General features: G+C 41.7%; 2 protein-coding genes across 4 annotated transcripts in view; one reads left to right on the forward strand and one right to left on the reverse strand.

Annotated features, from left to right (window-relative positions):
- The window catches only part of LOC102949574 (BRCA1 associated protein), a 105,942-nt gene that overhangs the window by 7,192 nt on the left and 72,470 nt on the right, over positions 1–26,280 (reverse strand). For 2 of the 3 annotated variants that reach the window (XM_042961686.1, XM_042961685.1), the window contains 9 exons: positions 19,748–19,909; positions 18,855–19,053; positions 17,384–17,573; positions 11,989–12,102; positions 10,121–10,269; positions 4,396–4,471; positions 3,804–3,942; positions 3,317–3,426; positions 803–892 (listed from right to left, as the gene is read on the reverse strand). In XM_042961686.1, coding sequence (XP_042817620.1) covers positions 803–892; positions 3,317–3,426; positions 3,804–3,942; positions 4,396–4,471; positions 10,121–10,269; positions 11,989–12,102; positions 17,384–17,573; positions 18,855–19,053; positions 19,748–19,909 — 1,229 coding nt within the window. Of the gene's footprint in view, positions 1–802; positions 893–3,316; positions 3,427–3,803; positions 3,943–4,395; positions 4,472–10,120; positions 10,270–11,988; positions 12,103–17,383; positions 17,574–18,854; positions 19,054–19,747; positions 19,910–21,671; positions 21,902–26,280 lie in introns of those variants that run through there. The other variant, XM_007079661.3, reaches the window with a different exon arrangement.
- The window catches only part of ACAD10 (acyl-CoA dehydrogenase family member 10), a 42,289-nt gene continuing 38,055 nt past the window's right edge, over positions 22,047–26,280 (forward strand). The window contains exon 1 of the mRNA XM_042961684.1: positions 22,047–22,124. The gene's annotated coding sequence lies outside the window, so the exon portion shown is untranslated. The remainder of the gene's footprint in view (positions 22,125–26,280) is intronic.

Genomic DNA, 26,280 nt, shown 5'->3' on the forward strand with positions numbered 1-26,280 from the left:
CTTGGTGCCACAGAAGCCCACACGCAGCTCCTCAAAGCAGCTGTTCCCAAGCTGACAAACCAACTGGCTGACTCAAATTACAAGTCCTCATGTACATACTTCTATTTTTTTAATGGAATTGCACAAGGCGTAGAAAACCTGATTGATTTAACAAACAAATCTCTTCCCAATCAAAAATACCAAAATACTCAAGTCTTTAAATCCAAGTTTTCTTTTTTCAGGGTACGTAGCAGGTATTTTGTTTCTTCCTTATATTTAGTATAATACAGAGCTCGGCATACAGTTTTAATACATTCTTTTCGATTTGGTAACCCTAGGTGAGAGTGTATGTTGGCTTCCCTCCCTTTCTTAAATAATGCTCAGCTGACAGCATTTGCAACAGCATATTTTTGCCTCTTCCTTTTCCTCATTTTGACTAATTTCATTCTCTTTGTGGTCTAGAATTTCTTGTTGCCTGACACTGCCTTCAGGGGCTATGTCTGTAATATAATGATGATGATTCATGTTTTTAACCACTTGTCTCTGGAATCCTGATCTAAAGTTAGATTACCGGGGTGAGCCGACTGATCCCAAATTCTTGTTTTCTTTCTTCTCTCCGCCGCTGCCCCCCCACCCAGGCTTTATTGAGATATAACTGACATATGACAAAGGTTTCTTTTTAGAGGCAAGACAATTCTCTATCTCCGTATCAGCCTAAGAATGATTCCAGCATTCCTTTTTTCTTGTATTCTGCCTTCTCCCATCCCAACATCAGATAGCCCTGCCGTGTGGCACGTCAGCAGCAGTCCAGACAGAAACTTACTTCCTCTGCTGTGTCCTTCTCTATCCGAACTATCTTGTTTTCCCAGTAGATTCGTTGAGATTCCAACTGGCTTGTTAGTAAATACGAATACTAAAAACAGAGAACAGACACCAACACATAAATCACTGTAGTTTCTGAATTTCAGTTAAAACCCGACTTTTATTTATTTTTATTAAAAAAACCAAAACCTGACTTTTAATGCCCTACAGAAGAGTAAATACAATCATCAGAACACGTATTACATCTTGGTTATTCTCTGCTCAACAAACCATGGGAATACAGAGATGTCAATTACACTCCTGACCTGGGGCTTACAATCTAGTCTGGACAAGAAAGCAGAGAAATGTACATTAGCAAATAAGTTTCTGTTCAAGCTAATTTTTTAAAATAATTTTTTAAGTTTATTTATTTATTATTGAGAGAGAGAGAGAGAGAGAGAGAGAGAGAGAGAGAGAGAGAGAGAGAACAAGCTGGGGAGAGGCAGAGAGAGAGCGAGACAGAATCCAAAGCAGGCTCCCGGCTCTGAGCTGTCAGCACAGAGCCCCACAAGGGGCCTGAACCCGTAGACTGTGAGATAATGACCTAAGCCAAAGTCACACACCCTACCGACTGAGCCACCCAGGTGTCCCATCAAGCTAATTTTAAGAAGAACCCCAAGGTTTTTAAACCAAAGTATTAAATCAGCTCACCACCCTCTAGGAAGCTGTCCCTGTCCCGCCCAGCCTGGGGTTAAGCACCCCTCTCAGCTCCCTTGGTATAGTGCCTGTCATTAACAGCACTTAGGATGCTAGCACTTAATCACCAGATCTCCCTGACTAGAATATGAACTCTTCGAAAGTGAGGGTTCTAACTTTATTCCTGTAGCCTCAGTGCCTGGCACATGCTGGATGTCAGGAAATGTTTGCTACCTGACTGCATGAATGAATGAACAACGTGAATGAATGTGTAACTATTGAGAAAGGATAGATGGCTTATGACAGTAGGGTCTGGGAGGACGTCTGAGAGAAGGAGAGATATGGGAGGGCTCTCAACAGAGAGGTGGAGGAGACAGGTAAAGACAGAGATCTGATTCCAGAGAACTACTGGACCCAGATGTGAGCTGTGGACATTTAGGATCTCTTCAAGATGAAGGAGTAACACCAATGAGGCTAGGGCGCAAGGTATGGGCAGATGGGGCCTATAGAAGGCCCGGGGGCATCATATTGAGAAATGTGGGCTGTGGAGTAGCAACATGACATCTGCATTTCAGAAAAACCATTCTAAAAGACTAAAAGGAGATCTGAATGTGCTTGTAAGCTAGAGAAGAGAAGGAAGGTACAAGAGGGAGAAAGGACAGATGGGAGAATGTGTGTGTGCCCCTAGAACGTACACTCCACGAGGGCAGGGAGTCTGTTCAATGCTGCATTCCCAGCACCAAGAAGAATGGCCAACAGACAGCAGCCCTCAATAAACATTTGTTGAATGAATATACCTAGAGTTAAGGTGGAAGGGTTACTTCTAAAAACTTAATGTAAAAGGTTTAAACTTTTTCATATCAATACAAGTAATGGTAAAAACATCAGCCTTATCTTAAGCCATTCTACTCAATCTATTAGACCATAAAAGTCCGGAGATGACCAAGCTTTCAAATATCCATTTCCTCCCAAGGCTAAGCTATTTGTTTTTAAATTTTATTTTAACGTTTATTTATTTTTGAGAGAGAGGGAGAGACACAGCGCAAGCAAGGGAGTAGCAGAGAAAGGGGGAGACACAGAATCTGAAGCAGGCTCCAGGCTGTCAGCACAGAGCCCGACGCGGGGCTTGAACTCACAGACCGTGAGACTCTTAACCAACTGAACCACCCAGGCACCCATAAGCTATTTGTTTTTAAAGCAATCAGATTGAAATTAATACAAAACAAGACTCATTTTAAACTTTTCCTTCATTATCGTAACGTTTACAATATACTAATTTTATAGTAGGTGGGATTTACTACTACAGTGAAAAATCAGACTGTGCTAATTTTGTTGTTTCTTCAACTATATATGAATACTCCCAAATGGCTTTAGACATACATATGTAAACATCAAATTCATAAAATACATACTTTGAGTATGTAAGCGTCTACTTCATAAAATGTCCAAGATATGTAAAAAAGCTTCCTGGGCATGGAAGGGTGCTACTGGGGTTTCCTCATTCTGACCTGCTCAGTTTCCAACTGCTACTGTGATGCCAACAGGAAGATTCTTAACTTTCAGTTTTATTGCAGCTAGAGAACCACCTTAACATTGAACTTGAGACAATGAGAAACATCCCATTCAAAATAGTAAGACACAGTGAAGCGTAGACTTCCAAAGAAGAAAATTAGATAGAATAAAAGTATTTTAATAATCCTCCACAGCAATGATAGAACTTTAAAAAAAAGTTGACATACAGAAATAAATGGCAAGAGTAAAAGCCCAAGCCACTTTTTAAGGTAGGATAGTAAAAAGCAGTACAAAAAGGTACTTAGTAATTACTAACAAAGTATCTTACCTCTAACTGTAAGGCATCTATCTTCTCTTCCTGGCAAGTATCACCCTCACACTCATATTGTACTATTTTTCCATCTGTTTTACTTGCAACCAATCGATGGACATAATTATCTAAAGAAAAGAATGAATCAGTCAATCAAGGCTTGTTTCTTTAGAATGAAAAGGATCTGCATATACTTTCAACTTGGCCAGAATTTTTGTTTTTACAGGTCTAAATTAAATGCCTTGCAATATTTCTGTACAAGTGGGCTAACTCACTTGAATTTAAGAAAGAGTCAGAGGGCAAGTATAGAAGTATTAACTCTCTTTATAATGTGTAATTCAGGCCATTTGCAGGAAATAGTGTGCTATGGGGCACCCTGAGAATTCAAGTTTGCCACAGCAGTCAGGAAGATTTCAAGCTGTGAGAGAAGAAGAAGAGGAGAGGTTCTAAGGGAGACACGTTCATGCAGAATGAATCCAAATTAGAAAACAAGAATGGCCTTCACCTCCAGCATAGTCCCAGACTCGATGGTTGGTAAGCTGCATGGCATACGTGTGCTGGGTTTCCTCAAAGTGCTTATAAGCATGTCGACTTACATATCGTCCACATCCTATGTGGCCACATATTAAACAAATCCAAAGGTTCTGCCAAGGAGAAGACGACATCTTAATTAGTTGTACAAAAACACATGACCTGGCTCACTCAGAGTGGGAAAGGCCCTGACACAGAATGAAGGTGAATTGTTTCTACAGGAGTTTTGAATAAATATGTGTTTGAAATGCAAAAAGCAAGGGTGCTTTTATGGGTCATTTTCTCCCTCTCGTTTTTTAAGGAACTCTAGGGAAATGGCAAGACAAATATTCATAATTTATCAGTAAAAGTCTAGTCTTTTTCAACAAACAAAAAATAAAAGCACAGAGATTTTTGCTTCAGAGTGTAAAATAACGTATTCATATATCTTGCATGACCTTAGACAAAAGAAAACAAAAGCATCAGTCTGAAAAAGAATTTAAAAGAATTTAAGGCACACAGGGCAAAAGAAATCCCCAGAGCATTAAAGCTGTGTTCATTATTCTTTCCCACCAGCCATCACTTACTTCCTGAACGCCACACTCAAAACACTTATTCTCTTCTACTGGCTCTGGAGTCTGGCAGTATCGGCACACAGGACACCTGTGCAGGACACCGAAAGTAACAGCACAGATCAAATACAAAAGAGAGTTGTTACAGAACCAAAAGTCAAAAACCATATTTTAAATCTTCTGTCTCTCACGTACTGTCTGTTACAATTCATCATAACTAAGGATATCACTCAAAAATATTTGCAAACAAAATGAAAAAAATAAACAAAAAACAAAACAAAACTCCCAAAATCTTGATAAAGGAGAAAAAAAGGGAGGAATCTTGATCTGCTTCATACCTTTTTTCACTCTTCTGTCTAAAGCTTAACCAAAGAACTAAATATGTGCAGGTTAGAATTAGGGATGTAAGATAAGCTATGAATTTTATGTCTGGTTATCCATAAAGTATTTTTTTACTGCAAACCATCTACCTTACCTCCATTTCCCAAAGATCTAAATCACTCAAAATGTACCCTGTCCTCTCTAGATTGCTCCTAAGAGAACTAAAATCTGTAATAAATTTCACCCCATCAAAAAAGTTGATATATTTCCTGAAATGCACATGATATTTTACCATACAATGAACATGTGGAAGAGGATACCAGTGCTAAGTACTCAAGTTTCAATTTACAAAAAGCCAATAAAAATGGCACTGAAGCTAAACCCACAGAAACAGAGAGGAGAAAGGTAGATGGACACCATGGGCTGCAGGGAGGGCACAGTAGGGAGATGTTGGTCAAAGCGTACGGGATCCAATTATACAAGATGAATCAATTCTGGGAAACCGGTTTGCATCAATGTGAGTATAGTTGACAATATTGTATTGTTTTTGAAATTTTCTAAGAAGACAGACTTTGGGTGTTCTCACAACACACACAAAGGAAAAAAGGAAACTGGTAAAGAGGTTGATAGATACATGCTGATTGGCTTGTTTGTGAATATTTCATAATGTATATGTATGTTGAGTCATCAGGTTGTACATTAAACATTTTTTTAAATGTTTATTTATTTTTGAGAGAGAGAGAGACAGAGTGTAAGCAAGGGAGGGGCAGAGAGAGGGAGACACAGAATCCAAGCAGGCTCCAGGCTCTGAGCTGTCAGCACAGAGCCCAACACGGGGCTTGAACCCACAGACTGTGAGATCATGACCTGAGCTGAAGTTGGATGCTCAACTGACTGAGCAGCCCAGGTGCCCCATGTACATTTTAAATATATACAATTTTTTTTTTAAGTAAACTTGGGGTACCTGGCTGCTTAATCAGTGGAGCATGTGTCTCTTCATATCAAGGTCATGAGTTCGAGCTCCACATTGGGGACAGAGGTTACTTTTTAAAAAGATGTTATTTATTATTTTTTAAGTAATCTCTACCCCCAATGTGGGGCTTGAACTCAAGACCCTGAGATCAACAGTCGCATGCTCTAGTGACTGAGCCAGCCAGGTGCCCCTAAATACATACAATTTTTGGTGATCAGTTATAGTTTGATAAAGCTGGGGGGAAAAGGCATTTAAAAATCCATTAATGCTTTTCTCTTATTCTCAAGAGAAAGTAACACTAAGTACCAGTCATGAATATTTTCATCAGGCAGGCAAAAATGATAGAAAGTGGGTTATAGTTGAAGCTAACCGTGAATCGGCACCAAGAAGAAAGAATGCTTAAGATACACCTCACATCCAATTTGTTACCCAACTGAGTAAATGAAACCAAGAAAAGGAAATAAGCAGGAAGAACATGAAGTTCCTATCACAAATGAGGAGTTTCTATCTGCATTTCCCAAGAGAAAGCTAAATGATCTAGTCTATCTCTGTTTAGTATCAAAAGAGAAGCCAGACACCCACCCTGACGTTTAGAGCAGTATTATCAATACTGGCCACATTATGGAAGCAGCCCAAGTGTCCACCAATAGATGAATGGAGAAAGAAGATGTAGTATATATATACAATGGAATACAACTCGGCCATAAAAGAGAATGAAACCTTGTCATTTGCAATGACCTGGATGGAGCTAGAGAGTATTATGCTAAGTGAAGTCAGTCAGAAAAGATAAATACCATATGATTTCACTCATGCGGAATTTAAGAAACAAAACAAATGAGCAAAGGGGAAAAGAGAAGAGAGAGAGAGAGACAAACCAAGAAACAGACACCTAACTACAGAGAACAACCTGATGGTTAACAGAGGGGACGGGATGGGGGTGATGGTGGTTAAGGAGTACATGTGTGATGAGCATCAGGTGTTGCATGGGAATGCTGAATCATATTGCACACTTGAAACCAACATTACACTGTATGTTAACTCTCTGGAATTAAAATTGTTTTTTAATGTTTATTTATTTTCAAGAGACATAGAGAGGCAGAGAGAGAGGGAGACAGAGGATCCAAAGTGGGCTCTGTGCCGACAGCAAAGAGCCTAATAACGCAGGGCTCAAATTCATGAACTGTGAGATCATGACCTGAGCTGAAGTTGGACACTTAACCAACTGAGCCACCCAGGCACCCTTTTTTCTTTAAAAAATTTTAATGTTTATTTATTTTTGAGAGAAAGACAGAGAGAGAGAGAAATCACTGGAATTTAAATTTTTTTTTAATGTTATTTATGAGAGAGAGCATGCACACAGTGCGGGGAGGGGCAGAGAGAGTGAAGGAGACACAGAATCCGAAACAGGTTCCAGGCTGAGCTGTCAGCACAGAGCCTGTCAGGGGGCCTGAACTCAGGATCAGCGAGATCATACCCTGAGCCAAAACCCTAGAGTCAGATGCTCAACCGACTGAGCCACCCAGGTGCCCAGGGACTAGAACTCACTGGAATTTAAATAAAAACTTTTAAAAGAAGCTGGAAGACAAATTTGCAGAAACAAGAATGACAGCTGTAGTGAGCAGCACACAGCCATTTTTTTAAAAAAATCACGACACTGATCATTTTATTATTTATTATTATTATTATTTTGAGAGAGAGACAGTGAAGACACAAGTGAGTGAGAGGCAGAGAGAGAAGCGGGGCTCACTTGAAGCAGTGCTTGAACTCACAAACCGTGAGATCATAACCTGAGCCGAAGACAGATGCTTAACCAACTGAGCCACACAGGCGCCCCAAGCAGCAAGCAGTTTTGTCAAAGGTACAAACTAGCTCTGTCACTCCTTCGATCTGTGTGGCAGCTGTGGTAGTGGTTGGATTAAAAAACAATACGGTGCTTGGATGGCTCAGTCAGTTAAGCATTTGACTCTTGATCTTGGCCCAGATCATGATCCCAGGGTCATGGGATTGAGCCCCGTGTCGGGCTGTGTTGAATGTGGAGCCTGCTTAGGATTCTCTCTCTCTTTCTCTCCTTCCCTCTCCTTCTCTCCTTGCTTATGCTCTCTCTTAAAAAAAAAAAAGAAAAAAGAAAAAAGCATAGCGTATTTACTGAGAAAAAGAGTCCTTAAAACAAACAAACAGGGGCGCCTGGGTGGCTCAGTCGGTTAAGCGTCTGACTCTTGGTTTTGACTCAGGGCATGATCTCGCAGTTTGTTGAGGTCAAGCATTGGGTTCTGTGCTGGCAGTGCAGAGCCTGTTTGGGATTCTCAGTCTCCCTCTCTCTCTCTGCCCGCCCCCCACCCCCGCTCATTCCCATTCTCTCTCTCTCAAATAAAATTTTTTTAATTAAACAATAAATTAATTCTGCAATCTTATTTCCTACATTATGCCAGAATGAGCTTTCTGGAATGTTAAGGATGATCCCTGAGAATTAAAAAGAGAAAAGGGAAAAAATTACAAAAATCACCTTACTGGTATTATATATGTAGTATTCTATGACATACCATCTCATTGATTAAAAGATGATTAACAGTTTATTAAACCCTTCCTTCCCCTTCAAAAATAACTTTTGAGTTGTCATCTTATCTTCCTGAGGAGATATTTGGGGAAACCTTCCCAGAATATCCTTCTCTGACATCTGCATGTGTCAAAAAACTACCCTCCAAGACTTGGTACCAGTGCTGCCTTCTCCACGCAGCCCTTCTTGGCCACCCTCAGTGGGGAAACCAACTCTACTCTCTCCAGTTTCTACCTTGAATTGGATTGCACTTATGTACAGGTGTAAACTCCCTTAGCTGGCTGAAACTCCCTGCGGAGGATCTACGTTTGATTCTCTCCCATCCACCCCTAGCACTATTCGGTGCATATTATACTGAGGGCGGAAACTCACTTGCTGAAAGAACTGTGTGTTTTTGAGGATAGCCGTGAGGCTTGTCTATACAGATGGTTGAATTCCAGTCCCAGTTCTGGCCTTCTCTGCAGGATGCTTTCAACATGCTATGTTTCATGTCTGGGTCTCAGTTACCTCCTCTGTAAAACGAGGAGGCTGGACAATATGGTCCCTGAGCCAACTTCTAACTTTAAAATGCTACGCTCCTGGGGCAGTTAACCTGCACTGAGAGTTGAACTGTAGTGGTAGGGAACAAAGAAGCGTCCAGAACTTAAACGGTGTAGCAGACAGACACAAGGACACAAGATACAGATACTTTATGGAGTGCGTCCATCTCAGTGGGGCTTTTTTTGAGGGAAAACCTAGGGTTTATTTGCTCAAGGGTATTTTCTGAGCTCCTTACAATGCACCAGGTCTCCTGCTAGGTAAGGGCATAGCAGTGAACAAGCCAGACAAGGTCCCTGCTCTGTGAAAGCTGGAATTCTTCTGGTCACTTGGGGGTGGAGAACAGATTCCTCTACATGTCCACCTTCCTAACTTCTGGGCTTTGCCATGTGATCTTGCCCTTCCCATGCGCATCTCCGCCCTCACAATGCCTTCTCTCAGGTCCCCCTCTTTCCTTGGTCAACGCCTCCTCATCCTCCTGGAGACTGCACTTCTCAGGCAGCCCTGGCTGTTATCAGGCCTCTACTTCCCTAGTCACAACGCTGCACACTGCTCCTTTGTAACACCTGTTACAGCTGTGACTGCACATTCATTTGTACAATTATTTGATTCTGTGCCTTCCTTCCTCTCTCTACTGGGAAACCCAGGCCACTGTCTGATTTACTCGTCTAGCTAAGTCCCATAGCACAGTTTACAAAGGGAGGAACAACCCTTGATTTATAATAAAATGAAACAGAACAAAACAAAGCAACAAAAAAACGTGGTACAACTTACCCCTCAGTTCTTTGCCTGTGCTATGCCACCCTACAAACAAGGCCTCTATTGCACTGGGAAACAGGAAGGTGTAGGCATGTGTGTACTTCATACTTAGTGACTGCTATTACCACTGGCCACTGAGCCCTCAACAACACGCTAAATTGAAAATGTGAGACTACTACCATAGCCCAATTGGTAAGAAAGCCAGAGGAAATGGTAAACATCAAGTGCAGGTGATAAATGAGACTTCAGACTTAGATTTCATTTGTGTATAAGAGCCTCAAAGCTAAGCTTTCCTACCCCCCCCCCCCCATTCTCTGGCTTTTGGAAGCAAACAATTCATGCTGCTTTTGGAAACTCCACAAGGATTTTGAATCAGCATACTAAGAAGGACGCGGTCTAAGGATGCGGATTCCCATGTGAACAGAGGAAAGTGAAGAAAAATGGAAGGCCCTTCCGTGTGACCCCTTCACCTTTGTAGCGCCCAGGTGTATAAAGTCAAGCGCTTAGAATGGCTCATTTTTGGTGGTGGCTGTTTTTCATTCTGGGAAAGGGTGATAACAGGCTTTGGCAGGGTGAGAAATTAGCTCTGCACTCACGTGGTGTCGTCCCAACGCTGCAGGCACTGGCTGTGGAAGCTGTGGTTACATAACGTGGTGAGGATGCCATTCACAGACTCGTCCATGCGCTCCAGACACACCGTGCACTTGGGGAGCTCCGTCAGGTCCATCACGGGGAGGCTGGCACCCTACAGGGAAATACCTCACGTAAGCCTGACTCTTCTTCCACGGTTCTAAGAGATCTGTTTTTAACTAACTAGTTTACCTGTTGCTTTCTGACTCCTGGTAGGATGTTTTCAGCATTTCTTCTCTGTGCAAGTAGTTTAAATCGGTAAGATTTTCATTCATACAACAAATATTGACTGAGCACCCTTTATACTCATAGCACTGTGGACATGGTGGAGAACAAGCACACAAAGACCCCTGCCCTCATGGAGCTGATACTCTGGAAAGAGAGACTAGCTGCCAAAAGCTTAACAGAGAATCTCAAATGTTACCAGACTCCAAGCTCTACTTCTAAGGGTATGGAACTCTAACAACGTAAGTGAATAAAAGCAGCCAAGTAGAAATGGGACTGACTGATTTTTCCACAGAGTAAATGAAAACGTAGCACTTCCTACTACGTGATAATAGCATCAACAACACTGGTTTATTTACTCATTTGACACACACTTATTGAGCCCTTGCTATGTAGGCCAGACACTGTTCTAGGTTTGGAACAATGGTGAGCAAAGCAGATTCGCCAGATCCCCAAGCACAAGGTCAGGCCTTGTCCTCATAGAGCTTAAAATCTGGTAGAGAGAGGCAAAAGTCAAATTTATGAAAAAGTATAATTACCAGTGGTCATAACTGCTATGTAAGAAAAGTACAGGAATCTACAATAGGGTGTGAAATCGGGGCATAACGGTCTGTGGTCAAGAAAGGCACCCCACCCCCACCCCCGCCACCGCGACGTCTCCCTTGAGCCCTGCCAGCTGTAAAGTGAGCAGGAATTCTTGAAGCAAAGATGAGACATACATGTAAGGACATGCTGAGAAAAATCACATTAATCTATGGTCCCTGAAGAGTAGCTTTCTATAGGAAGTCTCTCAAGAAGCCGTATTCATTTAGAGAAAACAATCTCCTACACTGAAGCCTTACATAGCACCTGGCACAAAGGAAGCCTGACTTTATCATCTGTCAATTTAAAAAAAAAAAAAAAAATTTTTTTTTTAACGTTTATTTATTTTTGAGACAGGGAGAGACAGAGCATGAACAGGGGAGGGTCAGACAGAGGGTGACACAGAATCTGAAGCAGGCTCCAGGCTCTGAGCTGTCAGCACAGAGCCCGACGCGGGGCTAGAACTCACGGACCGCAAGATCATGACCTGAGCCGAAGTCGGCCGCTCAACCGACTGAGTCACCCAGGCGCCCCTCTGTCAATTTTTATTTTACCTAACCTAATGATAGAACAATCAAACCTGAATTTCTTTCTATCAAGCTGATTTCAAGGTAAAAAGACCTTTAGGTCTCCTTTAGAAGAAAGGAAATCTTAAAAATATAACAGAGTTGAATCTACTACTTTCTTTAGAAGATGATTTAAGTGAGCTGAGCACATTTTGTAGGAAGAGGTCCCACAGACGATGGCAAACCAGAGCAATTATAAATTGTTACCTAAACAGAGTTAAGGATCAGGACAGGGATTAAGGGTTGATATTTGAAGAAAAACACTTTAGAACATTCCTATCACCCTAAAAAGAAACCTTGTACTCATTGCAATCACTCTTCATTCCTCTCTTTCCCCATATATATCTATACCTATATCCATATCTATATAGGTATACATATATATATGTTATATACATTCTTATATATATATATTCTTGTATACAACATATACGTAAAATATAAGAATGATGCACACTTACATCTTCAGATTTTAGTACTTCAGCCCTTTCCACATACACCAACTGGCAAACATCATCTTCTATCGAATTGAACTGGCGGCCGTTGCACGCCATATAAAAACTATCTGCGTCGGCCTAGGTATACCAATGGAGAAAAGGAAAAAATTAAGAGAGATATCCTGAAAACATGCTTTTATTCAAGATGCATAGCTTCAATTATTCTCTTCATCAGCGTTTAAAATTTATACTTAGGAGAGAAAGCAACTGTCAAAAGTACCATCTACGGAAGCAGGAAGCAGGTTCATAGGTGAGTCAAACTCTGTAGGTCAATACCCCGCGTCTCTACAATGTTTCCTGATACATCACAATCTCACTTAAACCAGGAGAAGCTGCTGAAGTGCAAAAGCTGACAGCCAGTATGACTTTAATATTCAACCAACAACAGTCATCATTTCCCTTGATATCAGTATTTTTTTCCTCAAGTCAGGACTTTCTCAGCAGCTAAAAGTAAACACTTATTTTTGCAAAACTTAGAACTCAATCATAACTGATGATTGTTAGCAAAGAGTTCTTTTTAAAAAACGTCAGCATCTATGTTAGGGAGAGTAAAGGACCACAGGTACCGGTATGGAGGAAAAAGCCAACTCCTTCTCTTCAATAAGCCAATAATACATCATAGATAAGGATCCCATTGGGAGGTTTTAAACAACTTAGTGTATAATATTGAAAGCAAAACCTTTGACCAAGATCAAGAGGTTTAAGATGAACCAGTCTTTAAAATACAAATGGTCTTGGGGCGCCTGGGTGGCTCAGTCGGTAAAAGCGGCCGACTTCGGCTCAGGTCATGATCTCGCAGTCCTTGAGTTCAAGCCCCGCATCGGGCTCTGTGCTGACAGCTCAGAGCCTGGAGCCTGTTTCAGATTCTGTGTCTCCCTGTCTCTGACCCTCCCCCGTTCATGCTCTGTCTCTCTCTGTCTCAAAAATAAATAAACGTTTAAAAAAAAATTTTTTTTTAAATAAAAATAAAAATAAAAAAACATAAAATACAAATGGTCTTATTCCTTGAGGCGGAAGATAGACTCAGGGGAAACAGTCCCCTGTAGGTAAGGCTGCAAAGGCACCTGTGCATTTGTGAATATGAACACAAGTAAACCAAACCTTCTAGTGTAGCCTTCACAGAAAATAACAAAGACATAATTTCAGTTTTTTAAACTCAGCAATTTTTAGAGGCATCTGAAAGGCCGAGGTCTGTCTAGATCTTACTCCCACACAGGCATTAACCCAAACACAGGAAGTTGTGTGCTTTGGCCCTACCAATGTAGACAAGTGCGCAGGGCGGGGGAGTTGTCCTACAAAAGGAAATGCCACTTTGTCAGCCTCTAGGATGAGATTCAAGTCTGTACCAGGCAAGAGTCTTGCCTGTCTACCTTCATAGGATTCTGAACCTTATAGCAAAAGATTGCAAGCTTCTTGGCACCTTTTAATTTCACTCCAATGATGTAACTCAAGTGTGGATTTTTGATTATTTATGTTTTCTTAATATGACCAAATGAACTAAGCAGCTGAGGAAGGATAATCAATTCTGAACACAGATTTTGATTTTTTTTTTTTTTTTTTTTTTTTTTTTTTGGAGGGCGGGAGTGGGAGCTTCCTTTTCAGGAAACAACTGTATTGGGTACAGTGCATTTTAACTTCAAAAAAAAAAAAAAATTTTTTTTTAAAAGGCTCTGAGCTGTCAGCACAGAGCCAAATGTGGGGCCTGAACTCATGACCTGTGAGATCATGACCTGAGTCCAAGTTAGATGCTTAACCGACTGAGCCACCGGGTGCCCCTAACTTCAAAATGTTAAGAGCCGGTTCTTGGACAATAAATCTCTTAACTACTAAGAGGCAACCTAAAATGGCTTCCCCCATTCTTCAAGAGCAACGTCTTTTTCTTCAAATGCTTTGGATGAGTAAGCAGCACAGTGAGGGAAGTGACCACTGAAAGTGAGGGCCACAGGTCAGCTTTCCAGGGCCTCAAGCACCACCAGGAGCTGGCTACACGTGTGCCAGCTGAGGAAAGGCAGACTCCTCCTCAGACCTCCAGCTCTGTGAATGCTTGCTACGTGACCAAGCTTTCTCAGAGGAAGGGTCAGTTTGTGAGCATGTGACAAAATCTACTTAACACCAGACAAGCGATTCTTTTCTTGAGGGAGTTGTGTATCCATGACAAGGAAATATATGTTTTGAACACATAGATCTCTTTCTTTACAATCTCGGTATTGGAAATGTAGCTTCGCTCGTTTGAATATTCACTAAGCACCCAGCATGTGCCAGGCACGGTGCTATGTGCTAGGACCAGAGTAAAGAACAAAATACACATGGTTCCTACTTCAGCCCACTGCTGAAATGCACAAAAACAAAAGCCTGAAACTAACTGCAAAAAACACAGAAGAAACAGCTCTTTTATTTAAAATGCTTGCATTGTATAGAGCCCAACATTTTTAAGAAGCCCAGTTTGGGTTGTTTTTTTTTTTTTTTTTTTTGAGTCTTTTGTTCTAATTGTTCTCTTCCCAGGATAAACTTTGAAAAAGGAAAACCCATTATGATCAAGGTTCCTTTACTGTCACAGTGATCAAAACTATAGTGTGGAAAATATATTTTTGCTTCTCAAAAGATGGGTCTCCTAGGCTGTCCCAAGCATGCAAATGAAAGTGAGCCAACACACTCTACAGAGAGCTTCTCTCTCCTTTTCGGTCCTCAAGCACTACAAAACTTGACCCCCTCCAGCCTTCCTGTGTTCTGATGAATTACAAATTCCTTACCCGAACACTAAGTTTTCTGACGGTCACGGTACAACCACGTAAGCGTTATCACTCTAGAACTACAGCATAAAGCTGAGGCCAAAAGAAGTTCAAGAGCTTATAGGAGATACAGAGGATTACTCTTTTTAAAAATTTTCTGGTGAAAAAAACCCAAAAACTTCTCTGGTGAGAAAAAGAAAGGAATAAATACAGTTAGCTTCCCAGGCTACAGAGTCTGGCTGTCTGTGTTTGAAATCTAACTCCTACACTTAATTGGCTTCGGGCAAGTGACTTATCCATGTGTGTTTCCTCAATTATAAAAGATGAAACTAACAGCACCTAGCTCATAGCATTGTTGAGAGGACAAGGAGCTAATATGTGAAAACCACTTATGTGGCCTGGCATCTAGTAAGTGCTTAATAGTTTTTACCTTTTGACTGTTTTTTCACTAGGGCCCAGTATTAATTTAACAACTTCAAGTCTTATACCAGGAAAGTGTTTTTAGAACTCAGAAAATCCCTGATAGGATGAGCCTCAGACCCTAAGATCCAACATCAGCAATAAATAGTACAACTCGTGATTCTCAGATCAAGGGTACTATCTCCATGGGGAAGGGCCAGCACACTGTTTCATTTGTCTCAGAACTAATAACCATGACTTGGGCCACCAACATCTGGTTAAAAGACAGGTGGAGAGATTGCAGAAGTACAAAGAAAATCCATGAACAGTAGTAGAAACTTTCCACAGCATTACATGCACACCACAAAGGGGTGGCCCTTGCTATAGTTTGTGGGTTTATCAGACTTCAGACTATTTAAAAGGTCTAATAAAGCTCTTAAACGTTCTTCCCCAATCGGTGACTTTTCTTGTGTTACTTGCCGATCTCCCTCAATTGTTAAGTAGGAGCTATGACTAAAATATTGCCATTACAATTTCTTACCGACAGTGACTGTCTCCCTTTCCGCACACTTTCATCCAGTCCTACTGGAAGAAGCATATGCCCTAGGATTAAAGTGAGGCCTCAAATCTCAGTTCAGTCACTGGGGGCAATCTACTAACTTCTCTCTGCAGTCAGTTTCGTTTGTCAAACAAGGATAATAACAGTACTTATCTACTTCACAGGGCTGTAGTGAGGACTACAGGAGATAATACACGTTAAGCACTTGGTGCAACGAGTGGTGTAGAATTAAGCAGTCAGTAAGACTGCACATTATCATCATTATCCTTCGTATTACATGTGCTACCAGATTTAAAAGGTACCACTTGCCCACTGTTTGCAAAGCTCCTCAGTGACCATGGAAGGTCTCCCGACAGTCAGTGAACACAGCTGTTTAAGTGCTTTTCCATTTTCACTGTCACCTTGTGAAGTCTAAGTCTGCATGCAGGAAGGTTCATTATTTTAAATGTCTCACTCCAATGGTGGGGTATTCTGTAAAGGTTAAAGGTAACAATCACGTACCCTCTTGTACACAGAGTGCTACACTAAGGGTTCTCTTTCTGTAGCCCACAGAACAGGCCCAAACATAATCCAGCCCTCACTTCTCTTAATTTCCTCCCCATGGCCAACGAATGACTGCTACTGCCGTCAACTCTGGATTTCTGCAATGAGGAAGGAGAGGACAAGTGGGCCTCGTGTCACGGCTCCCTTTCACCCACAGATCTTGGTAACTGGTCAGAGGCAATGGCAAATGATCAAAAGGCACACCCACTCTTTGTCAATCTGTAAGCCAGAACTGTTGATCTGGGGCAAATTCAAGAAGGCTGTTTCCTAATGAGGTGAGAAAGAAGTCACTTTTGACAGAGCTGCATTTCTAAACCTAATGAATGGACAAATGTAACAGCCATTAAAAACAACAACAACAAATTAAAACCTGTGGATAGAATGGCACTTAAATAACTTGGATAATACCTCAGGCTTATCTTATTTTCATATTCATACAAATATGAATGCATACGCTTCACAATGAACATATAAAACCAAGAGAATATTTTCCCAACACCTTTATAACTGAGGCCCCCGGAAAATGTTGCTGAATGCAACAAATGAAATGAAGTGAATGGCAAAACCTTCTTATATCAAAAAGTATCTGTAATAATGTGCAAGTACTTTTCAAAATAGAAAATATCACCATCCTTTCACTGCTTCTCTCTGTGGCAGGGATTTTCAAGCAGAACTCTAAAGCATCTTTGATACTTCAAGGAACATCCCCAATCTGTCACCAACATAAATATAAAATGGATTTTATTTTCTAAAATGTGCCAAATAATAATTTTTAAAAGGGGAATGAGAAAAGCAGGGGCACAGTGTCATAGTGGCAAATAAGAATATGGTATCAGTTTCAAAAAGTTTGGGATCTACTGCTCTACTGGAATAGTTACTACTGGATAAATAAAATACAACCCTAGATTTCATACCCAATCCGCTCTATAAAAAATTATGGGTATGAATTAGCATGGTGTGTCTGCTAGTGAATTTAGAAGGATTTCTAGAATGACAACAATACCCTCAAAGATAGGTATATATCAAGAGTCTTAAGTGCAAAATGCTGTAAATCACACACGGCTAGTATCACACAGTTTCAAAAACACAGTTTCTGTGGCAAAGAGATTTTTAATATCTTAACTTTTACCTGTGCACTAAACTTTATCAGCACCATATATTGATTTGGAGTAGAGTCTCTGATGATTTTCATTTGTTCAATTACTTCATTAAATGGGGCGACAAACTTCATAAGGTCATGACTGGTCATTGTAGCAGGGACTGTGAGAATACACAGCATGGCACTGCGCCTCACATCTTCTTTTAAGGAGGTCATCTTACTAATAAGACAATAATTAGACTGTCTTGAATAGATGAGGTATGGTTAGTTCAGACAACACTAATTAGACAACTTTTATGTCCAAGAAAATAGAAAAAAATAAACCTTGTATTAGTTCACAGATCAATTTAAACAGAGTGTTATAATACCTGAAAACACACTACCTGGGTAAAAGCAGAATCCCTTCAACATACCTGCAATAGAGCTTATGGTAAGCTTTGAAATGGCCTATATTACATCCACCACTGACATTTTTAGTCTTCAGTTAAAAGCTTGTTACGCTTATAAATCTGCAGTTTGTGTTTTATTCTCATTAGCTTTTCAACAATAATGTCTCATTAGGTAACTTAGAAGCACAACTCTGTTTTTCTTTTCTTCTTCATTTTTAAATTTTAAAATCACTATTCTGGAAGTTAAAGAGAACTGCCCCCACGAAGGAAGAGAGGTGGCCAGAGTAACTTTCAATCTACAAGCTAATGGGCAACTCCAACTATGGACTTCTCTCAAGGGGTTTAGAAGAGAGTTCTAAATATAAGAAAGAATTCAGAACTAGGAAGACAGGACTCTGAAGATTACAGAAAGTGTTGTTGGGTAGGAATAGCTGGAAGAGAGGAAAAGAAAAAAACCTCCTGCAATGCAATTTGCTTCTGAAATGCTGCAAATTCACTTCAACAGCTGTGCTCCAAAATGGTGACCCGAGTGTCCACTGTCTCCCAGTGGGGACCTAGCAAACATGTTAGGACAAGGACAGGCTTTAAAGAGATCAGCTACCAATTATCCAAGGGGCTGATAACCCAGATTATTGATTATCTAGCCAAATGCTTCCTTTCCTTTGGCTTGTTATAAGTTTTGTTTGGACCACAAAAAAAGGGTAAAAAGAGATGACAACACTGTAATCCATTAACTGACTTATCAACTTCTTTAGTAAAGATTTGGTGGGGATAGGAGGGCACAATGATGTTATGAATCATTTATAATTTTTCTTCCTCTTTTTATCTTTCTTTCTTTCAATTTTCCAATCCTCTTGCATGCCTACCTTCTCAGGGAATATTTTCTTAAGTATTTTCTCAAGCGTATCTACGTATTTCTTCTATGAGAAGAAACTATGACCCAATCTATAAGATTAACCAAATATAAAACATCTAAGAATTCTCCAATACACAATATATGAAAGTACTATGCTTTTGAACCTTAAAATATCCTCTTCCCTTCAGGGCAAGACATTTTTCACTGCCCTAAGACAAAAAACAGACCAACTCAAAAGGAAAAGGTTTTTTCTTACTTTGTCTTGTATAGATGCATAATACCATGAACTATTTCAACTGATGGGTTTCCACTAAAGAACGAAATCTGGTCTGGAAGCTGTTTGGATGGAGAATCGGGAGCAGCGTTTATGCATTCTATACTTTGATCTTTACTTCTCTGTGCAGTGAGAGATGCTTCTGAAGACTTCCTTTCTTCCATTGTGGCTTTCAGCTCATCTTTCACAAATCAAAAATTAGCAGATTATAAACTGATAGGAAATAGGTGGAAGGATTCTAATTAGGTTAAAATTTTGAGTCAGAAAAATAAACTTGGACAGAGAAACTGTAATGAATTGCGGTAAGAAATGTATTTACACCACAGTCAAGTTTGGGGGATCGCCTAAACTTAAAAGCACTCTTTATCCCATAAAAATGTCATTAACACCCACAGAAACTTAAGGACGGCTCTTACATTTGGCAGCACCATAATAAAAGCAGGCGTCTTCCATCATGTGCTCCTAAGTGGGACATTCAGGGCTATTAATTTTGAAAGCCAAACCTACCAGTTCTGACCATCTTCATACTGGAGACGTAGCATACATCCAGGCTCTGGGTTGGAGGGAGCTGAAAGGGCGTGTGCAGGGGGTGGGAGACACAACATGCTTATCTAGATTCGTTCATGATCTGCCACTAACCTAGATGGCAAGTAGCTCTCCTCACCGAATAAAGCTGTCAACCCATGTTGTTAGTATTAATTTAGGAGAAATATTTGGAGAGGCTAAAATCTGGCTTGACAACCTCAAGTAAGGCACACAGGTAGTGAAAGATAAAAGTATGCTAGAGGTCAAAATCATGGGCTCATTGAATGACATGTATAAAACAGGCAACCATGAGCTTATGTTACACGAGTTTAGGGTTTTAGAAAGCATACCTGGGTTGGACTTCATGGTCTCAATGATCATATCTGTCATTTCTCGACGACCAAGATGCTGATGTATGATTGCTGCTTTTTCCCCTGGTGACTTCCCTTCTAAAGAGGCTACAGCTGAAGCTAGTGTCTTCTTTTTGATCTCCTCATCAGACATTTCCCCGGCTAAAGAACACATGAATGATTAATATCTGATAATAAAACAAGCTCTTCTCCACTTTCAATGTATCCATCAAAAACCTTCCTTTTCCTCTCTGCTGCCCTCCCCCAAGATATTCAGATGCCTTTGTGGTGTCCATCCCACTCACCTCTGGGGCTCCTTAGTGCCCAGCAGACAGTCAATAAACTCCCAGTGCAATAAATCGAGAAATGCAGGGTTGTCATAGTGAAATCATGCACTTTAAAGCATATCAAGGAGAATAGGAGCTTTAGAGAGTTCAAGAGTGATTATGCCAAGACAAACCAACACTTTTAGTAATCTCCGGTAAAGTGAAACTGTGTTGAGCTCCAAATGAAGGTATCAAGTCCATTAATAAACAAAAATTTCAAAAACCTTTAGCAGTCTTCTTAAACACCCTAGGTTAGCCTCATGCCATGCATCATACCATGAAAATCTGTGATCACAGTCTTAAATCAATGAAACACACAAAAATGGGAAAGGAGCTTGGGAGACTCGATTGAAATATCCTTAATACAAGTTCTATCAGAGCAGGAGCCAGGCCTGTTTAGCCCACCGCCGTATCCCCAGCACTTACACGACAGTGCCTAGCACACAGTGCAAGCTCTTTAAAGTTTTGTTGAATCAATGAATAACCCATTTAGAGATGTATATGTGCCTAATATCAATTAAGCTGACTTTCAGAACTCAGAGAGATCACTTGTAGTCTTTGAAAGGTGCTTGTAACCCATTAAATCCTATTCAATTTTTAAATTGAAGCTCCAAAATTCACACACTCAAGTTAGTTTCCAAGGACACCATATCTACCTGCCCTATGTCCCCTCCTCAAACCAAAGAGATCCTCGTGTAATACCTTTCCAAACTCTTCCTTTCCTCCACAGCTGTTTTCCCACTTGTAATTCTACAATTACTTAATAATAATTCTGCAGTACTATAATTCTGCAATTATTTAATTCATCTCTCCCCATTGAGCTGCTGGAGCCATTACAGCAGAGACCATGTCTGATTCTGCAAACAACTGAAGTTCCAGCAGATGGTGAGCATTCAGTGATTTCTTCTTGAATAACTGTTACTGTTAGGTAATTGCTTAAGGTTCAAGAAACGCAGTCATAGTTGCATTCGCCACGAAGCAGACTGTGTGGCTGGTAACGAACAGCTCAGACTCTCAAGTCCAGCTCTAAGTTAGAATCCCAGTTTTACCACCTACAGATAATTGTGGGCAAGTCATTCAACCACTGGGCTTCAGTTTCCCAATCTGTAAAAGGGGCATACCACCCATCTACGTAACAGGACTGTTGTAAAGATAATTAAAGATAACACATACAAGGTGCTTAGTACAGTGCTGGGACATAGGAAGTGTACTCATTTTAGTTATTACTATGGCTGCAGGGCGCCTAAATAGATATTCTTCCAAAGAGGAACGATTTAATTAAACCACAAACCGTCAGCATCTCTGGGATGCAGTCGCTGCCTTCACAAAGCCTAGAGGAAAGTAACTTACAAAACTTGACTCTAACCCCGGGTGGAGAGGGCGACGTGCCAGGTATAAAGGGTGCCCGTGGGAAGGCACCAGGAGGGATGGGCCGGGAAGGGCTTCCCAGAGATGACATCCGGCCTATTTAGCATGGGTGGAGTAAGAGGAATCTCAACCACCTCTCAGCTTCTTCCTGAGACAAAGACCCTCGCCACCGCCTTTCCCCGGGCCCAGGCACGGGGCTAGACGGAAGGCTGCGAGGCCGCGGGACTCACCCGCGGCGCTGAAGCCGAAGCCGGCGGGGACGGGCGAGTGTTCCGCAAGCTCCAGTCGGATGACAACCAGTGACACACTCATAGGGCAAGCGCTGGCCGGCGCGGGCCCCGGCGGGCTCAGGCGAGGCTAGGAGGCGAGCCGAGAGGCCAAGAGGTCCAGAGTCGGCAGCGCAGCCACCGCCTCAGCGCCGGCGCCGCTGCCTCGGTAGCAGCAGCTCCGCGCGCAACCAGCCGAGCCACAACAACCTTCACTTCCGCCTCCCGGCTGCCGTCGTCGACGCGCGGGGTTACGCATGCGCGGATCAGCGCGCGCTCCGATTGGATGGGGAAGCGGGCACGTGACTGGCGTGACGGCGCGGAGGTGAGTCTGCGCTCCCGGGGAGATCTCGAAGAGGTTGGGAAGGAGGAACGTTCCGAAGACTGAGGGCAGTGGCTGCCGCGTTAGGCCGATCGGTGGGTTTGCGCCCAGGCCCGAGTTTACCTACGCGAGAGGCATTGCCCCCAGCCTACTTCAGCCGACGGCGAGGGGTCCTCGGCTCCGCGAGCTCCGAATTGTCCGAGGAACTGTTAGCCGTATGGCGAGCTCTTGCCTGTGTTATGTTTCGCCACTCGCTCTTGCCTTTGTTATGTTTCACCACTCGCTCTAGCGCTAGTGGAGTTGTTTTGTGTTAGCCACACGTTACAGATAGGTATGCTAAAGCTCAGAGGTGAATCCGTTTCTCTGAAGGCGCTTGAGGAATAGGGACTCGATTGCAGTGTTTCTGACTCTGTCTAGGGCGGTGGCCTGGTTACGTGCGCGGTGCTGCAGCTAGATCTGGGCCCTGCTCTCCGCCGCATCACTTCACGAAGTTTACTGAGAGCCTAAGCGCTGGTGGGGTAATGGGATATTTTCGTGAGTAAGATAAACACGCATAGTTCCTGTTATGGAGTCGACCTTGATCAGTGAGTTGTGTGACCTTGAGCTAGGTGTTGCGTAAAACTAGGATATTACACAGCCGTGAGTATTAAATGAATAGAGCCTGTGGCTCTTTATCACTTTTCTTAGATTCATCTTTGTTTTCCAGTACGTCAGACTGCCTTTAGCATATAGACATTAAGACACACAGACCTACATAGCACATACATGACAGAATGCTATTCCAAGCGTATGCTATAAAGACATCTAAGATGTGTCACAGCATGTCCTGGACACGTGTAGGGACGTGAACGATATATGCATATAACATGACCACATGACATAAGTCTATTAGCTTGTGACTGCACGCTGTCACCTTTCAATATACTCTCTATGTCAGGGTTTCTCAATCTTTGCACTATTAACATTTTGAGTCCTGATCATTTTTTGGTGTGTGTGTGTGTGTCCTATACTTTATAGGATGTTTGCTGGCATCCTTGTCTTGACCCACTAGCACTCCCCCCCCCCCCCCCACAAGTGGTGACAACCCACAATGTCTGGGTACATTGCCAAATGTTCCCTTAGGACCAAAATCACCCCCTGTTAAGAATTGCTGTGAAAATGCATATATGTATTCACATAGTATATGCATATAACATGCAAGATCTGTGGACTTTTTATAATTATTACAGTAGTAGGTAATAGTGTGTCAGGTATTAACTTGAGTGCTTTACATACTTTATTTAATGCAGTAGTAACAACAACTGTATGAAACCGTTGTATAATTATTCCCATTTACAGAGGAGGAACCTGAATCCCAGCGAGAGAAATTGGCTCAGGCTCTTACACTTAGTAAGTGGCTGAGCTAGAATTCATACCCAGGCAATCTGATTCTAAAGCCAACACTCAAGCCTCTTTACTAAACCATCTTAGCATGTGACAACACATACTGTGTGTGCATGTTTATAAAAGCATAAATTAAGTAGCAAATCTACATTATCATACTAATCTCATTGTTCTGAAAGTCATGGAGAAGACAAATACTCTCCGTGTTACAGAAAAAAGATGCCAGTCCCAGAGAACTAGAATCGTTAGTTAGCAATGGGCAAGTTGGGCTTGTAACAGTTCTTTGTGGCTATCACAAAGAACCTGTCCCCTGCCTTCCCCAATTCTCTGATTCATCCAGTTTATTCATTCTTCCAGCTCATTTATGCTGAGCACCTGCTATGTGTCTAGATGCTGTGCTAAGCCCCAGGGGATGGATATACACAAGGATGAAATATGTACAAAGATGAAACGGCAAGATACGCCTTTCTGTAAGAAACTTACAACTACAGGAGCAGATAGGTGTGCAAACAGTTGGCTGTGTAATGGGGTAAATGCTCTGGTGAAGGTATGGAGAAGAAGCAATAGGAGTTAAAAAAAAAAAAAAAAAAGTAGTGCCAGAGAGTGCCTGGGAAAAGAAAAAAAACCCCGGGGTGCCTGCCTGGCTCAGCCGGTAGAACGTGAGATTCTTGAGTTCAAGCTCCACGTTGAGTGTGGAGCCTACTTAAAAAAAGAAAAATTTTTAAAAGAAAAGAAAAGCCTCTGCAGAGGAGGTAAAGGTAAAACTGAGGCTGTGAGGTAAAAATAAGTGGAAGTTTACCGGCAGATGAAGCAGGGAGAGATGTTACAGTCAGTGGATAGGTACCCCAGCCTGGAGGGATCAGAAATCAGTGTTTTGCTGCTCTGAAGAGAGTGTTGGGAAGTGGCTAGAACAGAACCATCATCTCTAGTTGGAAGGAATAAGCAAGCTGGTCATGGGAGCATTGCCCATTCATCCATTAGTATCCTCAGTTAAGATGAAAGTCAGCCCTTCAGGCCCCAGAGACACTTTTCATCTCTGTTAAGCCCTGACACAAAACGTTTTGACGCTTTTAGTAGCCTATAAATAAACTCCTTCCATCATAAACCTTGGCCTTGGCATAGGAACATAAGTAAAACTGAAAATGCAAATCAATCTTTAAGTTTTTCATTTCAAAATTCCACCCCCCACCCCCAGTTCAGCAAATTTCCAGTTACAGGAAAAACACATTGTATCATCTTGAAGATTTACTGCTTAAGAATCCTCTCTTTAGAGTCTTACATAGCTTGTGGAATCCTTATGGAGGCATTGAAGTGGCTCCTGTAAATTTACAGACTGTCTTACCAACGTTTTGTTCAAACCTGATTTTTAATAAGCTTTTAAACTATAGAAAAAGCATACACACAAAAAGTGTAAAGATTTTCATGAGAAACTGACAGCAAATAGAATTTGCTTTAATTATTTAAAAAAAATTTTTTTAATGTTTATTTATTTTTGAGACAGAGAGAGACAGAGTGCAAGTGGGGGAGGGGCAGAGAGAGAGGGAGACACAGAATCCAAAACAGGCTCCAAGCTCTGAGCTGTCAGCACAGAGCCCGATGCGGGGCTCGAACCCACGAACCATGAGATCACGACCTGAGCCGAAGTTGGACGCTTAACCAACTGAGCCACCCAGGCGCCCCTGCTTTAATTATTTTTTTACCCCAGCTTTTTATTTCAGACATACAGAAAAGTTGAAAGAATATTACACTGTGTCTAGATGCTATATGAGTGACCTCTCATATGCTTTTCATCATCTGCCTTTCACCTAAATAGACTAATAACATTTTGCCATATTTGGATTATCTCTATACCTATATATGTGTAAGTCTATATACATATGTATGTGTTATATGTATATGATCCCCCCCCCCCGAACTTTTTGACAGTACGTTTAGAAAAGAAGCAAATGGGGGCTCCTGGGTGGTTCAGTCCGTTGAGCATCTGACTTAACCTCACGTCATTATCTTGTGGTTCGTGAGTTCAAGCCCCACATTGGGCTTGCTGCTGTCAGCACAGAGCCTGCTTCAAGTCCTCTGTCCCTCTCTCTCTCTCTGCTTCTCCCCCGCTTGCACACTCTCAAAAATAAATAAAACATTAAAAAAAGAGGCAAATGGAGAACAGTTAGGAGCCTGTTGCAGCGAAGTGTAGGAGGGTAAGTGCTAGGAGGAGGTCAGTACTGGGTATCCTTTTACTGACTTCTCACCTGTCTTTTCTGGTAGCCAGAAGAGGTTTCGTGAAGGAAGTGATAGGTAAACTAGAGCCTAAAGGACAATTTGGAATTAGCCAGGTGACAGGTGGAAAGGAGCAGTCCAGGGCAAGGAAACAGCATAGGCCAAGGTGTGGTAGCTGGAGGAGAACATCATGGGTCTGAGGAAGCGGCGTGTAGCTTTGCATGTCCACATCATCTGGATTAAGGTTAAAAGAGAGTTGCTACCCCAAGTCGGGGGCAGATCTAGAGGGCCTCTTGAGGAACGTTAAAGAGTTTGTCTTGAGGGCGGTGGGGGAGCCACTGAAAATGTTATTTTATGTATTTATTTTTTTTAATGTTTATTTATTTTGAGAGAGAGAGAGAGAGAGAGGAGAGAAAATCCCAAGCAGGCTCCACGATCAGTGCAGAGCCCAATGCAGGGCTCGATCTCACGGTTGTGAGATCATGACCTGAGCTGAAATCAAGAGTTGGACGCTTAATCGACTGAGCCACCCAGGCATCCTGCCATTGAAATTTTTATTTTATTAAAAAAATTTTTTTAATCTTTATTTTTGAGAGAGAGACAGAGTGTGAGCGGGGAGGAAGAGAGAGGGAGACACAGAATTCAAAGCAGGCTCCA

This window comes from Panthera tigris, chromosome D3, assembly GCF_018350195.1.
Source record: "Panthera tigris isolate Pti1 chromosome D3, P.tigris_Pti1_mat1.1, whole genome shotgun sequence".
In the NCBI taxonomy this organism is placed as follows: domain Eukaryota; kingdom Metazoa; phylum Chordata; class Mammalia; order Carnivora; family Felidae; genus Panthera; species Panthera tigris.